This window comes from Epargyreus clarus, unplaced genomic scaffold (genome assembly GCF_041222505.1).
Source record: "Epargyreus clarus isolate Ecla_fem2 unplaced genomic scaffold, WU_Ecla_fem_2.2 ptg000027l, whole genome shotgun sequence".
NCBI classification, from domain to species: Eukaryota; Metazoa; Arthropoda; class Insecta; order Lepidoptera; family Hesperiidae; genus Epargyreus; species Epargyreus clarus.
Genome location: NW_027332234.1, coordinates 7,119,835 through 7,136,408, shown reverse-complemented (window position 1 = coordinate 7,136,408; position 16,574 = coordinate 7,119,835). Strand labels below are relative to the sequence as shown.

General features: G+C 34.6%; 2 protein-coding genes across 3 annotated transcripts; one reads left to right on the top strand and one right to left on the bottom strand.

Annotated features, from left to right (window-relative positions):
- The first annotated feature begins 7,088 nt into the window (after window positions 1-7,088).
- Window positions 7,089-11,997, top strand: LOC140753983 (arylphorin subunit alpha-like). The gene is made up of 5 exons (XM_073088876.1): window positions 7,089-7,248; window positions 8,379-8,512; window positions 9,418-10,245; window positions 10,756-10,919; window positions 11,010-11,997. The coding sequence occupies exons 1-5, from the start codon at window positions 7,140-7,142 to the stop codon at window positions 11,899-11,901; spliced, it is 2,127 nt and encodes a 708-aa protein (XP_072944977.1). The 5' UTR covers window positions 7,089-7,139; the 3' UTR covers window positions 11,902-11,997.
- A 187-nt stretch (window positions 11,998-12,184) lies between these two features.
- LOC140753984 (arylphorin subunit alpha) lies at window positions 12,185-15,302 on the bottom strand. Of its 2 annotated transcripts, XM_073088877.1 has the most exons (5): window positions 15,109-15,300; window positions 14,645-14,757; window positions 13,540-14,352; window positions 13,310-13,455; window positions 12,185-13,155 (listed from the first exon to the last, which is right to left on the bottom strand). In XM_073088877.1, the coding sequence occupies exons 1-5, from the start codon at window positions 15,203-15,205 to the stop codon at window positions 12,300-12,302; spliced, it is 2,025 nt and encodes a 674-aa protein (XP_072944978.1). In that variant the 5' UTR covers window positions 15,206-15,300; the 3' UTR covers window positions 12,185-12,299. The 2 variants fall into 2 exon arrangements, with proteins under 2 accessions (XP_072944978.1, XP_072944979.1); XM_073088878.1 differs by lacking the exon at window positions 14,645-14,757 and having other exon boundaries at window positions 15,109-15,302.
- Window positions 15,303-16,574: the final 1,272 nt, after the last annotated feature.

The following is a 16,574-nucleotide window of genomic DNA, read 5'->3' as shown; positions in this document are numbered from 1 at the left end:
TGCTCGTCGACTCAATATTATTAAGAAAATACCTACTTCTGCCTAATAATGTAGTGTAGTAAGGGACACATACTTATCCGAAGCGTTTCAAACTTTTCTTTTTACGAGGGGAAACCTTCAAAAGGTACCCGACGACGTGGGAGCGACGCCGGGTTATGTGGGATTTTTACCGCACTAAAACCCCAGGGTGGCCGTCCTCAGCGCTTGTTGGAGAACTCCGGGATCTCCGATGTAATACAACGGGAGTCTTCCGAGCGCGACCCCTATCGGGCTTTTCCCTGGGGGGAGCAGTTTACGCTCCTCCCGCACACCTGGCTTTTACGACACTATGCGGCCACACACACCGCCGTCCAACCCGGGGTTGTTAGCTGGACGGTTTTTGCACCCACTCTTGTCGCCCGCAACCCCGAAAGCTCCCTTTTAGTCGCCTTTTATGACAAGCAGGTGATACAGTAGCCCTATTCTAGTCCCGGGACAAGCGTTTCAACCTAGTCGTCTGGGGTAGCAACGCAACGTTGTCAACGTCAGGTACGAATCTAATCTTGATTAGTTACACATGTCTATGGCAGTAGCCACTTGGATTAGGCGGACTGCATACTCATTTGCAATTACCAATCACAGTAGATACTCTGAATGAATAATATTAAGAAAAAGTATTTAGGAAATGAGAAATTAAGGACTATTACAGAAAGAAAGTCAAATTTAGAGAAACAATAAAAAATTTAAATGGCAATGTATAACCACGGTACAAATATCTATACAGGATTCTATCTTCATACAAACGCACGAAACGCAAGGTACCCGACGACGTGGGAGCGACGCCGGGTTGTGTGGGATTTTTACCGCACTAAAACCCCCCCGGTGGCCGTCCTCAACGCTTGTTGGAGAACTCCGGGATCTCCGGGCTTTGAGTGCGGCGACCGAATCGAGAAATTCCGTAACGAAAATTCCTAACACCTTAATTCGTCAACTTGAAAACAGATGGCAGTAATACACATTTTTTTTAAATTTTATTTTTAACAACAATGTTGATTAAGACTGATGTTTAATATGTTTATGCCACTAGCGGTCACCCATCCTACTGTCGGCCGTGCCCTCCATTGCTTAACTTACGTTTTAGTAATTTAAATGTTGATTACAACTGTTATATTAATGTTTTTTGTCACAAGCGGTCACCCATCCAACATCCGACCTCGACCAACGTTGCTTAACTTACGTTTTAGTAATTTGAATGTTGATTACAACTGTTATTTTAATGTTTTTGTCACTAGCGGTCACCCATCCAACATCCGACCTCGACCAACGTTGCTTAACTTACGTTTTAGTAATTTGAATGTTGATTACAACTGTTATTTTAATGTTTTTGTCACTAGCGGTCACCCATCCAACATCCGACCTCGACCAACGTTGCTTAACTTACGTTTTAGTAATTTGAATGTTGATTACAACTGTTATTTTAATGTTTTTGTCACTAGCGGTCACCCATCCAACATCCGACCTCGACCAACGTTGCTTAACTTACGTTTTAGTAATTTGAATGTTGATTACAACTGTTATTTTAATGTTTTTGTCACTAGCGGTCACCCATCCAACATCCGACCTCGACCAACGTTGCTTAACTTACGTTTTAGTAATTTGAATGTTGATTACAACTGTTATTTTAATACATTTTTGTCATCCGACTTTCGACCGAGCCTACCATTGCTTTACGTACGTTTTAATAATTTTAATGTACATTACGACTGATATTTTAATATGTTTTTGCCACTTGCCTTGGTCACCTTTCCAATTTTCGTCCGCACCCACCGTTGCTTAACTTACGTTTAAGGAATTTAAATGTTGATGTTTTTAAGCTATTGCATAGCTTCCATCGCGGGCCTTGAGCGTGGAGACCGAATCCAGAAATTCCGTAACGAAAAAAACCTAACACCCCCCACTCCGACCGGCACAGCGGTAATACTTTTTGGTAGCGATCTGTGCGCCCCGGGCGCACACCCCAGTTGACGGGTTAATGACTTTTTGAAATATCACGCTTGCAATTTGCATAAGTTGATAAAAAATGCAATGCAATAGCTTTACCGCGGCAATCTCCGAGTGCCACACGTATTTTTTTAAATTTTTATGTTAATTCTAGATACGTAATCTACTAGGTACTACTACTACTAGGTAGGTAAATTTCAACTAAAATAAAATGTCAGTCAACCTGTCACCTACTAGGGACCCACATATACTCGTATCATGTTAAATGTGAATAATTTAGTGATAAAATAGCGTTGACAGTGGCGTTCGCGCGCCGCGTTCGAAATCTACCTGCTACGTTGCTATACCGTTAAGATGATTGTTCTTTACCTTATGAGTGATAAAGTCTAAATTAGATTAGTTTAAATTAATATAATTTGATATTACAAAAAAATACGTATGATTGTTGTAAATTTGGTTCAGTAGATAGGTGTTAGTGTTTATTATTTGAGGTTATCCCTCTTCTGAATTAATAGGAAAAAAACGATTTCTTTGACCAAATTACAGCTTCTATTACTCTCGCACTAAATATTACATAACGCACGCGTCGTATTTATGTTTTTATTTAATTGTTTTAAGTGAAGTAATCTGTAAATAGATATTCATAAAAGTGTAAATAATTAGATCTCACTTATAAAATGGTTGTGTACTGTACAGGTTGTATGAATAATAATAGAAATATAGGTAATGACAGTTGCATATTTGCATATCATATTCAAAGTTACCACAAATACGTCATCGTAGTTAACGAAATAATAAAAGTTTAGATAACAATTACCTTGATTTTTCAGAAATTCGGAAAAGTTATTTTTCTTTAATGCAGATTTGCTAATGTTAGTTTTTTATATAGCTTTAATATAGTGTGGCTTCATTTCGGTTCACAACATAAATTTACTAACTAACAGCAAATTTATTTTATATTTATAGTTTAATTTATTATTTTTAATTTTCTGTAAATTTAATTATAATTGTAAATATTTTTCAGTTAATAAATATTAACAGTAAATTGTACAAAATACTTAATAAGACACCAAATTATTTACTAAATTTTAACGACTGCATTATTTAAGGAGACTAGTATTGTTGCGATTATAAATGCAATGTAAACAACTAATCTACTGAACAGTTCAAAACGATTTTTTAAATTCACAATAAATATTATTTTCACTATCTTAATAAAAAGTAAAATGAAGTTGTAACAGCAAATGAATTAATTATTATTTGTCGGGTTTTGTATTAGTGAGGTGACGTCACATGACATTTGAAGCAGCACCTTCGCCGTTTTGGAATTTGCAATCTACAGATAAAAATATGAAAATTTCTTTTATGAAAATTAAAATACTTAGAATGTATTAAAATTAAACTATTTATTGCATAATTTATGTTTACTTTTAAGCTATCATACTGAACATATTTTATATTTTATTGATATAACTGTCAAGTACCCAATTATAAGAATACTTTTTTATTACGTAATATATACAATTTAAAAAAACATAACAAGCATTTTCATTCTACACTTCCTATATAATTTACCATAATATTAATTTGTTTAAATAATAAATACAACATTTACAATAAAAAAATTAAAAAGAAAGTCCAGTATGCAGATGTAATTAAAATATTATAGGCGGGCAGCCCTAACGCGTAACCTTGCCCAGCGCTCCTGTAGGTATATGATTCAAGGACAGGGCCGAGTTAAAATACTGTATAGATCCTGTAGCATTACCATGAGTTGGCATAGAAACGCCACTATAGAAATGGTTAATAGAAAACTATTGTCATTTTGCTAGTGAATAACATAACTATCGTTACGGTATTTCTTGACAACATCTGTCAAATTAATGACTCATGGGACCGAATTTGTATGGCAATAGATCATAATGACATTCGCTAGCGATTTGATTTCGATAGGTTTTTTACGTATCGAGTTACGTCACTACGGATTTTAGTTCTATGAGTAACCACCAGAGGCGCTGTACAATTTTTCATACATTTATTTTACGCAGTCGCTAGCGAGTAATACTTTTGTAAACTCATGGTAGTCCTACTGATCCTGATAGTTGATAGTTATACTGTGGTATAACTATCAACGTAGGTGCGCTACAATGTGCTACTAAATAAAACTGTAGACACTAGACAGTTAGTCAGATATTTTGTTAAATGCTCAGATTAATTGAGTGGGTCCATTAAGGAGAAAAATGTAGGGGAAGTAGCGAGTTATCCCACGTGGAATAGGGTTCCATACAAAATTAACACTATATAAACATTTCTTCTATAAGTAATGTGTAGGAAAACACTTTTACCAACTAGTTACGTGTAAAGGACAGCCCTACACGTTAAGGCTGCATCGTGCAGCCCTACACGGTGCTTATGCTGCATCGTGCCTTCGCGGAACGGTCAACGCTGACGAGGCGCGTCGCTTGTGCAAGTGGTCGTCCGCCATGGGAACAGTTCACCCCCATCGCGGAAAGTGACTCTACCTGTCATATATATTTTGTTACAAGTTTGTGAAAAAATTAAATTAAATTATTAATCCGGTCGCGTAAGTAGTCTTTTCGATTCTTTCCTCGACGCTCAGTTCCCAAAACTAACGGATAATGTAAGTTTATGAGTTTTCTTTTAAGAACGTAGCCTTCTTAACGGTTTTCATTTACTATGAACACCAAATTTCAGCTCGTTTGGTCCAGTTGTTTAGGTTTAGGTGCATTTGGCTGTGACAGACGCACGGAGAGACATGTGTCTGTCTCCGGACCCTGATAGGATTGTTAATGTTAATGATCATATAAGGATTTCGTCCTTTATTTCTTCGTACAGACTAACCTAATGATTATACTGCCATACCTCTTTAAGCATAATATCGGCCGTATTAATTCCGTTCCAAGGTTCCAACTAAATCCAGGTGTAGCAATGACAAGTGTCCAGCATTGATACAAAACGTTTTGTTTTAACATAGGATTGATTAGTACGTGCTAATATCGCATATGGATGCGGTCACACCGACTAAAATCATTTCGATAATTCCAAGTAATTTCACTTGTGATTTTACAGGACGTACAAGACTTAAAGCGAAATTCTTATATTCCTGCTTGATCCATCAATGCATTGACATCTGTAATCAACCTCAGATAAGATTGAATTCCTACCTGAGTAGTGATTTGAGTACCTACCTGACTACTGAAAGTATGTCTCCTTTATCATACCCTTCCAACCAGACCACAGCAGCCCCTAACACTATTTTTATTGGGCAGAAATAAGTTGTTAATCATTATACTCGTACATATATATATACAGTATGCGTTCCAGCTTAGTCCTCAGGGGTGTATCTATGGCTAATCTCAATTAGGAATATACGGGGTGAATTTTTCAAGGCCTTCAGGGCCAAATCCGAAACTATAAGGATTGGCGAAAAATGCTGAAAGTTACGAGGCCGATTTTGATAAAAACTAAAACTGAATCATTAGTTTTTTAAAATAACTTTTTCCTTAGCCGGGAATCGAACGAGTTCATTTTGAAAAAAATACACCCTCTATATTATTCCGCTATCTGATAGTGTCGCTTATAAGGATCAAATTCTGGGAAGTATTCGTACTATCTCCCGTCTGTTTCGAACCACCATTAAATATTTATCGCTGTATATTTTTAAAATTTTTTTAGAGTGTTTTTTATTATCATCATCATCATCATTATCATCATCATCATTATCATTATAAAACCATTACTGTCCCACTATTGGGCATGGGTTTTCTCTAAGAATGTGAAGGATTAGGCCATAGTCCACCGCGCTGGCCAAGTGCGATTTGGCAGGCTTCACACACCTTCAAAAACTTTTTTTTAAGATTTCTCAGGTAACTGTGCGGGTTTCCTCACGTGTTTTCATTCACCATTAAGGTGAGTGATAATTAATTACTAATACGCACATATCTTTTGAAAAGTCTGAGGTGCGTGCTCGGGATTTGAAACTCGGGCCCCTCGATCAAGAGGCCGAGTTCCTTAATCACTAGGCTATTACTGCTTTTTTGTTTGTTATTCCTTCGTATTGTTCGTTTGTTATTACTTATTAGAGTAGCTCTTAAACTAGGTATTATACATACACTTACTATCTACTCGTATTACGGTTTAAAAATACCGCTTTATTTTATGGGATCACCCCTAAATTGATATTTAAATTTTTTTATCATTATACTGCATAGTATGGAAAAAAATCTAGTGTGTAGATACACGTTTTGGTACGGGACCTTACAAGCTTGTTATTAAAACTTTATATGCTTTGGTACGGAACTTTAAAAAGCTTGTTATTTAGACTTTTTACGCTTTGGTACGGAACATTAAAAAGCTTGTTATTGAAACTTTTACGCTTTGGTACGGAACCTTAAAAAGCTTGTTCTTAAAACTTTTTACGCTTTGCTACAGAACCTTAAAAAGATTGTTATTATAACTTTTTACGTTTTGGTACGGAATTTTAAAAAGCTTGTTCTTAAAACTTTTTACGCTTTGGTATGGAACCTTAAAAAGCTTGTTATTATAATTAATTAAATAATTATATTTTTAAATATATTTTTAATATATATATATATATATATTTATTATAATATGTACGAATTATTGAATTGTTTCTTATAACTAAATATTGTGTTTGTGTATTGTTAATTGATGAATTAATAGTTTTATTTATTTAAATATTACTACCAGTATTATATATTTTTCAATTTATCAAAATAATAAGGCAATAAATATTGTGAAGTTTGTATTTTGTAACTAATAAATTACTCAAATTTTCTCGGACCTTAAGTAGGTATATTTATTATTCGCAAATAAATAAGTTAAAAACAGGTAGGCAGTTGCCACCGTTATCAAACCTCGATAAGTTATATCACCTACAAAGTCTACTAAATAATAATCCCGTTTGTTTGTTTAAACTTTTTAATGAGGTAGGAGATAACACGTTGATAGGCTAGATAATTTATGTTGATCAATTAGACCACTAAAAACATTTTTAATTGTGTGAAAGGTCAAAAACGTTGATACAGAGAAATTTCAAAATATACCTATAGCTGTAAATCTTCCAGAAGACTGATAAGGTGATAAGGATTGTATAAAAGTGAGGGCGGGGTTGATAGATGTACAGTTACTGTCCGGAGGTGAAGATGAGGGCTGTCTTGGTGCTGGCCGGCCTCGTGGCGCTCGCTACGGCGGTGCCCCACACGCACACATATCAAACTAAGACTGGTGAGTTTAAACATCTTTTTTTTTTATAATGACATCGGAAATGGGTGAGTTCTGAAATTATAAATCTCCATTTCGGAATGCTGTCATATTTTTTATATTTATAACTAGTAACGCCCGCGGCTTCGAACGCGTTTCAAAAAAAAAAATACATGACACACATATAACTGAAAATTTGTACATTCTTTGCAATGACAGTGGCACCATCTGTCGAAAATTGGTCGTACCAACTCATAAACCTTCGTGAGCTCATGCATAACAACTTTGCATAAGATCATATACATAGTTTACGATTATATAAAGGACATACGGACAAACATTCATTTTTTATGTATATAGTAGATGATGAGCTGATGATGAAGATAGAGATGACGAGTGTGAAGTGTGTAACCACCTGATGGTTAACGACCACTGCCATAGACATTTGTAACGGCATTGGAAACTTATTTTGGGTCAACCACAGATAGGTTACTAGTTGTGTGTGGGTTGATGAAGGTATACTGTCCGGAGATAAAGATGAGCACAGTCTTAGCGCTGGTGCTTGGTATAGTGTCCTGTGTATGTATGTATATCTTTATATATATATTTCTTATGTGCGTGTGTATGTCACTGAACTCCTCCTAAACGATTGGACTGATTTTGATAAAATTTGTTGTGTGTGTTCAAGGGGACTTGAGAATGGTTTAGATTCACAATTTAGTCCTTGTTAGTTAAGGTTTTTGTGTATGAGCTTTCTGAGGTTCTGAAGGTTTCTGAATTGGTACAACTAATTTTCGACAGTGGCGCAAATTTTCAGTTATACGTATGTCATGTTACTTTTATTAAAACGCGGGCGAAGCCGCGGGCACTACTAGTTTCATAATAAAATTGTAAAGGAGCGTGCAGTCCACCTGATTCTAAGAGGTCACTGCCGCCCAGTGGACGTTTGTATATAACCCCAGATAGCACTGAAGTCCTACCTGAAGTCGTATTGACGTGTAGGATCCCTTGAGGACCAAATTGAAAGGTCTCCTAAAAGAAAGACATGTCAACTCAAAGTTCTATTTGAAAATTATTACATTTATAAAATGACACTACAGTAATTTGATTTATCGTTAGAGTAAATAGTTACATATATAATTAATTGTTTTCAGTTGATGCCGATTTTGTGCTGAAACAGAAAAAAGTCTTCTCTCTCTTCCACGTTCCTACGCAAGTAGACCACAATGCAGAATATTACAAAATTGCCACGGAGTATGACGTTGAAGCTCACATTGACAATTATACCGTAAGTAATTAGGTACATAGCACATGGATGACCTATATTTGCTCGGTATTTGTTTAAAAATGTAAAATGACGTTTTCTAAAGATGAAACCTAGCTTGATTAATTTATCGTCCCAAAAACCTCCTTAATATTAAATTTTATGAAAATCGTTTAAACCCTTTACTAGATTCAGATTATATATACAAGAAATGTTTAAAGGAACTAGATAAGCGTTTTAAAAATCATTTCATGCGAACGATATTCCCGGATTTACATGAAAAAAGCTGATAATCTTCAAATGGCTGATCAAGTTCTTTTCAAGCATAGCTCGTAACACTCGCGATTACACACGATTTGAAATAAAAACCGCATTTAAATCCGTCCACCCCTTTGAGAGAATACAAATAGATACACAGAGTCACACATACACACATTAAACTTTATAATACCGCTCTTTTTACGTCGGGGGTTAAAATATAATCACTTGTACTGGGGCTTCGGTTGCTGAGTTTATTAAAGTACGCAATAGTTCAGTGTAGCAATAAGAGATCATAAAAGCCAACTTTTATTTAAGCAGGTACACTAAATGTACTATCATTAATTCATAACTGCCACTATTGCGCACGGGTCTCCTTTCAGAATGATAGGAATATAGATTACCACATTGGCTAATCGTGGATTGGTAGATTTCAGATACCTAATCCTCATAAAATAAAGAAGCTTCACTTACGATTTTTACCTTTACCGCTAAAGCCCATAATAATAAATTTATAATACTTACGCAAATAATTAAAAAAGAATAGACAGCCTAGGAGTCGAGTATTGCATTCTTAGGTTGAGATGTCGATTTTCAGCAACCCATTATTTGCTTATGTTGTGTAATGTTAGTAAAGAAATTATAATTTTACACTAATATTTAATTTACAGAACAAAAAGGCCGTAGAAGAGTTCTTTACATTAAAGAAGACTGGATTCCTTCCCAGGAACTATCCGTTCACCATCTTCTATGAGAAGCACAAGCAGGAAGCAATTGCTCTGTTCCACCTGTTCTTCTATGCTAAGGACTTCGAAACCTTCTACAAAACTGCTGCAGCTGCCCGCGTCTATATGAATGAAGGCACATTCTTATACGCTTACTACATTGCCGTGATCCACCGCCCAGATACACAGGGCATCGTTCTTCCAGCACCATATGAACTTTATCCCCAATTCTTTGTCAACTCACCAGAGTGGTTTAAAATTTTCCGCGCAAGAATGCAGAACAGTCTTTTCGACAAAGAGAATGCTCGCCGACATGGTGTTATTGAAGAATCTAACGCTTACGTATTTTACGCTAACTACTCTGATGCTCTTAGTTACCCCAATGACGAATACAAACTTTCGTACTTCACTGAAGATGTTGGATTAAACGCTTACTACTACTACTTCCATGCCTACTTCCCATTCTGGATGGACGGCGACGAATACCCAGTAATGAAGGAGCGTCGTGGAGAGGCTTACTACTACTTCTATCAGCAACTCTTGGCCCGCTACTACCTGGAGCGTCTTTCCAATGGATTGGGTGAAATCCCTGAATTCTCTTGGAGGTATCCGATTAAGACTGGGTACTATCCTCCATTAGTTTACCATTATCCATTAGCACAAAGGCCTAATGACTACCAAATCCCATACAAAAAGCACATCAACGAGTTACAGTTCTTAGACACGTATGAGAAGACTTTCATCCAGTATCTTGAAAAGAGTCACTTCAAGGCAGTAAGTAAAAACTTATTTCTTATATTATAGAAGAATAGGTAAGTGAATATTGCCGCCCACGGAAATACGTAATACAGCATAGATAAGACTAGAGTATTACCTGAGGTCGAGCACAAATTCATTGCTACTCCTGAGGACTTAGTTAAAATGCCTCCCATAAATTACTCTTATTCTACCAATTTCATTTATAGATTTTTTTTTATAATATATCAGTAGCAGACGAGCATGCAGTCCACCTGATGGTAAGTGGCTAGTACCGCCCATGAAAATCTGTAATCAACCCCAGATACGATCAGATATTCCTATCTGAGGTCGGCCACAGATGCGCTGCTACCCCTGAGGACTAAGTTGGAACGCCTCGGAAAAGTCTGTCTCTCTTACCACACCCTTAAAAACGGAACACAGCAGCAGCTAACACTGCTGTTATTAGATATAATATTTAAAAGTGATATACAATAATAAATTTATATTATGAAAATCAAATATTAATATTTTGTTCTTTCCTTTCAGTATAATCAAGATGTAGATTTCCGTGACTACAAGTCTATCAACTTTGTTGGTGATTATTGGCAAGCGAACTATGACATTTACAAGGTCCATCCTAAGAAGTACCATCATTCATACGAAGTTACAGCCCGTCACGTTTTAGGCGCTGCCAGTGAACCAGTTGATAAGTACGTACTTAATAAGATACCGTAATAAAAACATTCTGAGCCTACAGTTTTTAAGGTAAAGTCACTAATTTTAATTTATTTATCTTACAGGTACATGTTCCAATCAACTGCTCTCAGCTTCTACCAAACTTCGTTGCGCGATCCTCTCTTCTACCAGATTTACAATAAGATTATGACCTACATTTATGAATACAAACAATATGTTACACCTCATCCTTACGAGGAACTTCATTACACAGGAGTGAAGATCAATAATGTACATGTTGATAAAATGGTGACCTACTTCGATTACTTCGACTTTGACGTGTCGAACGGTATCTACTACACGGTGGATGAATACAAATCTAACAAATTCCCAATATACAAGATCCGTCAACCACGTCTGAACCACAAAACTTTCACTGTTACTGTTGACGTCAAATCTGATATTGAAGGTGAAGCCGTAGTCAAACTGTTCTTGGGACCTAAATATGACAGCAATGGTTACCCCATTAGCATCGAGGAAAGCTGGAAGTACTTCGTCGAACTTGACTGGTCTGTACATAAGCTTACTCCTGGTCAGAACAAGATTGAACGTGCCTCTACTGACTTCTACATCTACAAGGAAGACTCCCTGCCGGTACTTGAGGTTATGAAGTATGTTGAAGAAGGTAAAATCCCCATCGACATGTCCAAGAAGCATGATTACATGCCCAGAAGGCTTATGTTGCCAAGAGGTACCAAGGATGGTTTCCCATACCAGCTGTTCGTTGTGGTCTACCCATATGTGCCACCGACGGAGAAACAAGATTACGCCAGGGATTACTTCACTGACAACAAACCTTTGGGCTATCCATTTGACCGTCCGATTTATGAGCCTCACTTTAGGCAACCGAATATGTTCTACGAGGACGTAAAGATCTTCTATGAAGGTCAAGACCACATCTATAAATACAATGATTATACTTACATTTCTCATCAAAATGAAGTTAATAAGCATTAAGTAAAGAGCGATCAAATGCCACTGTATAATGTATAGTATCTATTTTAGAATGTCAATGTATAACATGAAGCAAAATAAATATTTATTAATATAATATTTCTTTGGTTTATAAATATTTATACCCTCAATACTTCATGCACAACAGGTATTTATATAAGAGTAAATAGAAATTATTACATTTCATTGATTTGAAGTAAAATTCAGTATATAATTTAATAGTTATTTGTGTCAGTCAAGAAAATATTATAAGAAAATGTGTTACGTTATAAGAAATATCGATAAATAAAATATTTAATATACATTTTATTAAAAAATAACAAATATCAAATTAACATTTCGCATTGAAATACATCAATTCTAATTTAACTACATAATATCATCTACTTTTAATAAATTAACTAATACAAATGGGGAGAGAAAAAGCCACTGTTATCAACAGTACCTTTCTTATGGAAGATAGTAATGTTGAAAAAATTACAATTGTTATAATCGGCCCCTTCAGGAAAGTTAACTTTTCTATGGAATGGAAATCCAAGTGGTTTAGTATCCACTTCGTTGGAGAAATGTCTGTACATAATTCTGTCTACGATAAAATCAGTTTGACTAATATTATCAGCAGGTGTAATCATTATAAACAAAGTCAGATGCATGCCGTTTTCAGAACCACGCGGAATCAGCATATTTTCTGGAAACTTGAATAAGTTGAACTTGTTTTTCTTTGTTGTTTTTAATTCCAAATTAAAATAGTCGTCAAAAGAGAATCTCGGTGATGTTTCAGGAGACCAAGATATAATATTTATGCCCTCAACAAGTCCATACATAAAAGAGTCTAGTTCAAAGAATCTGTGTGACTGATTCCAACAATTTGCTTCACTACACGGTGGTCCCAGGAATAACCTTACAATAGAGTTTCTAGTAGTTTTAGATTCCACGGTAAAGTTTAAAGTGAAAGGCAAATGTTTGAGTCTCTTCTGTCTTGCGGTGAAAGTTAATGGTGTTCCTTTATAATTAAATTGTTCGTCTTCAATTGCTTTATTTATATTCACTTGGTAATAATCAAAATATGTTGTAATCTTTGTAAAATCGCTTTCAATTATCTTGAATTCAGTCGTCAGATGTGGTGATAGGTCGAATGGTTTTAGAGAGGTAGAATATTCAGTAAAGTAATTGAGAAGAAACTGAATCAGATACCAATAAATTGGATCCCGGAGAGATGTTTCTGGGTGATGAAGCAATGAAGGTGCAGGGTTGTAGCTGAAAAATATAAGTTTATTTAATACATATTATGACCGATATAACTATTATCTTACAAAGTTATTATTAAAGATATTAAAAGTAAAATTAACACAATATATTTGTTACACTTTGTCACAAAATATGAATATTGTACAAAATATAATCTTCTTACCCTTCAATTGTGTAGCCATTGCCACCATAACCAAAAACAGATTTAATCATTTTAGCATTTCTAACTCCATCAAAATTTGCTCGTATGAGTTTTGTTAGAAGATCTACATAGTTGTCTTCAGTCATTGATATCTTAGTTCCATTCTCCTTTAAAAATAAAACAAGAGTTACGTAAAAAGTATTACATACAGTATTCATGTGTACATAATATGTATATAAGTTTATGCTTACCATAAATATCACTCCCCTAGAAATACATTCCTTAATCGCAATATCTATAGATTTAATACGAGCTTGGTTGTCATTCCAATCACCCAGCACTGAAGATCTTATAGGAAATGGAAGGCCATTATCGTACGTCAAGTAAGGATTGTAATCGCTCACACAATTTGGAGTCATGCTGACATTTTTCTCTTTCAAATGTTGTTTTTCTAAATTGTATCTAGCTAAGAGCTGCTGATGGATGTAATAATAATGTTCAGCGTGTCTACCGTTGAATACGTCTAATTCATCATTACTCATCCAAAACGGATGCATGAAATGCACTCCATAATTATAACTGTTGAGTGCAATGTCTTCTCTAAAATAGTCAAGTTGTTCTTCACAACCATTGCTAGGTAAATTCCATCCAGAATAGTTTGTATTGATAGCAATATTATCATTTATCTTGAAGTATTGATTTACTTTTCCTTCTAGACTGCTAAATTGTCCATCTTTGAGTTTCAGTTGAAGAGCTTTTCTGATCGTTTCGGTATTTATGAAATAGTTAGGTTTTGTGACAAAAGGAGGTTCTTGTTCCTTAATTGTTATATCATTTTTATACAAATTAATTAAACGCCATACGTAGTCAAACATGTGAGTGTTGACGTTTTCAATAGCCCATTCCCGTAGCTTCATGAAATCATTATCGTCATAGTCGTTCAGTAAACGAAATAAGGAAATTGCAGCATTTCTCATATTGTCGTCATATATGTTAAATGTGAGTTGCTTGATTATATGACCTTCTTCTATGAGCTTATTGAGACGCCTGTAGTCAATTTTGTTCTGTAAAATTCAACACTAAATTAAATGATCCTTAATGGAACTAGAACGACGTATACAGTCAAAATGAAGGTTTGAAAACATCTAACATATGACAAAAAACATCCCACCGTCATTTTAGTTACGTAATACTTATTATTTTAACAACAATTTATTAATTTCCTATTTAGTAAAATCCAGTATGGTAGCAATATAGTATCTTATTTAAGATTAAAAAATAAGATTATTTTCACTATTAATTTGCTAATTTTGAGCAAACGCAGCCAATGACATGCATAATAATACTTTATAATACCGTGTTTGATAAATCTGGTAAGTAATTGCCAAATTTAGCTTGATTTTGCATCTTCAGTGATGAATATCCAGGAACTATATATCTAACATGAGCTTCATCGGTGAACGATATTGCTGGAAAGTTAACATAATATAATTAAGCATGTAACAATTCATTACATATTCAACAGCGCGAACAGAAACTCCAAAATACTCTGGTATTATTAAATTCAATTCAGCAGTATTTAATTTTCATTATAAGCAGCCGTCGGTTAGAAAACAATAGAAACGTGCTAGTGAAGAGAGACTTTGATAATAGATAAGTATGATTTAAAAATTTCACAATATTTCCAGCAGGAGTGTCAGGTATTAAGGACGATGTCTTTCACAAATATAATAAGTAAGTTTTGACTGAATTAAATGAACGAACTTATGAATTTATTGCTAATACTGAAGACGGTAAAACTTTAATAGTGATTAACCTACCTTCCTCATTGGTAAAACCACGAAACTCATCCCCGGGTGCAGAAAGAGCACTTCCCAGGAACAATAAATACAAAAACATTTTTGAGCACAATTTCATAACGTCATAACATACGCATATGCTATGACAAACTAAATAAAGTTATAGTAAAGACGCATTTATGTACCTCAACGTGTCTCTGTTTCTCTCCGTTCAATTGAGATCCTGGGGTCGCTTTAATGGGAATAATCTTCAATGTACTTGTATATTCACGTACAGTCAGTTCATTTTTTATTTCACTATTGAAGGTTTTATATATTTTTATGAAATACATGTGTGTACTCTCATTTTTTAAAATAAAAGTATTGTATTATTATTTATACTTTTGTATTGAAAAAGATTCGGTATTTTTAAGTAAATGGAATGCATGATAATAAAATCAACTAATTTTAACGTCAATGACATAGATCTAGGATTGTTAAACGATGAGACAGATCACACTTGACCAAAATGAATTAACTCATTTAATTTGGTTTACGAAGGTTACTTTTATTTAATTTTGATGATATAGGATTGCTATAAGAAACAAAAAATGCTAGTTATTAGGTATGGTATGTAAATATTTTATGATATGTGTAATTCAAAATTTTAGAGTGAAATAGTAACTTCATCAAGATTAATAAAAAATATAAACATTTTTTTTGCTACTAGTACATTCTTCACGGGAAGCAAAATGCAATTGGATAATTTTCCAATTGTAACTCCAGAACACGGCTAATTTTGGTCGGGAGGTAATTTAGTCGTTACAGGAGTCATCCTAGAAATACATACTACATTTAATAAATCATACAATAACGTCAGCGATGTACCTACTGTAATAGATTGATGGAACTAAAAATACATTGCACTACCGGGTTTTGTAACTGCGCCTTGCATTTCTGTTGCTCAGCTTAGAGGATCTGATCTATTACATACAAATAGATTGTTAGAGGATTATTTGTTCACTCAATATTCACGTTTGTTCTGAGTGATTACTATCGCTCGTTAATAATAAGAGTAAGAAATATTTATTTTCAGCATATTTAACTTATTTTCAACCAGTGAAATTAAATTTTGTAAAATGAATATGGAGGTTCTTGCGCCGCTTCTTCTCCCTAGCGAAACACCCTTGAAAGCGGTTGGAGATGTTGACATTCAACTTGAATCAACTTCCTAAAAATGTATTTTATTGTACGACTCATGATGCGAAGCATCAAAGAGTGCTTTACGATCGAAAAATTTTTTTCGCTTCATTTTGGTGGCTATTTTTATTATTATAGCCTTGATAGTTCACGGAATCAAGATATTTTGCATACTATTGTCGAGATAATTTAATGGAGATTAATTCCATACTTTTTAAAAATTGATTTACTGCAATAGAATTGGAAAAAAACACCAAAATAGGTCAAAAAATTTTCCTGTCCGTCATGTGTGAAACCTGAAAACATTG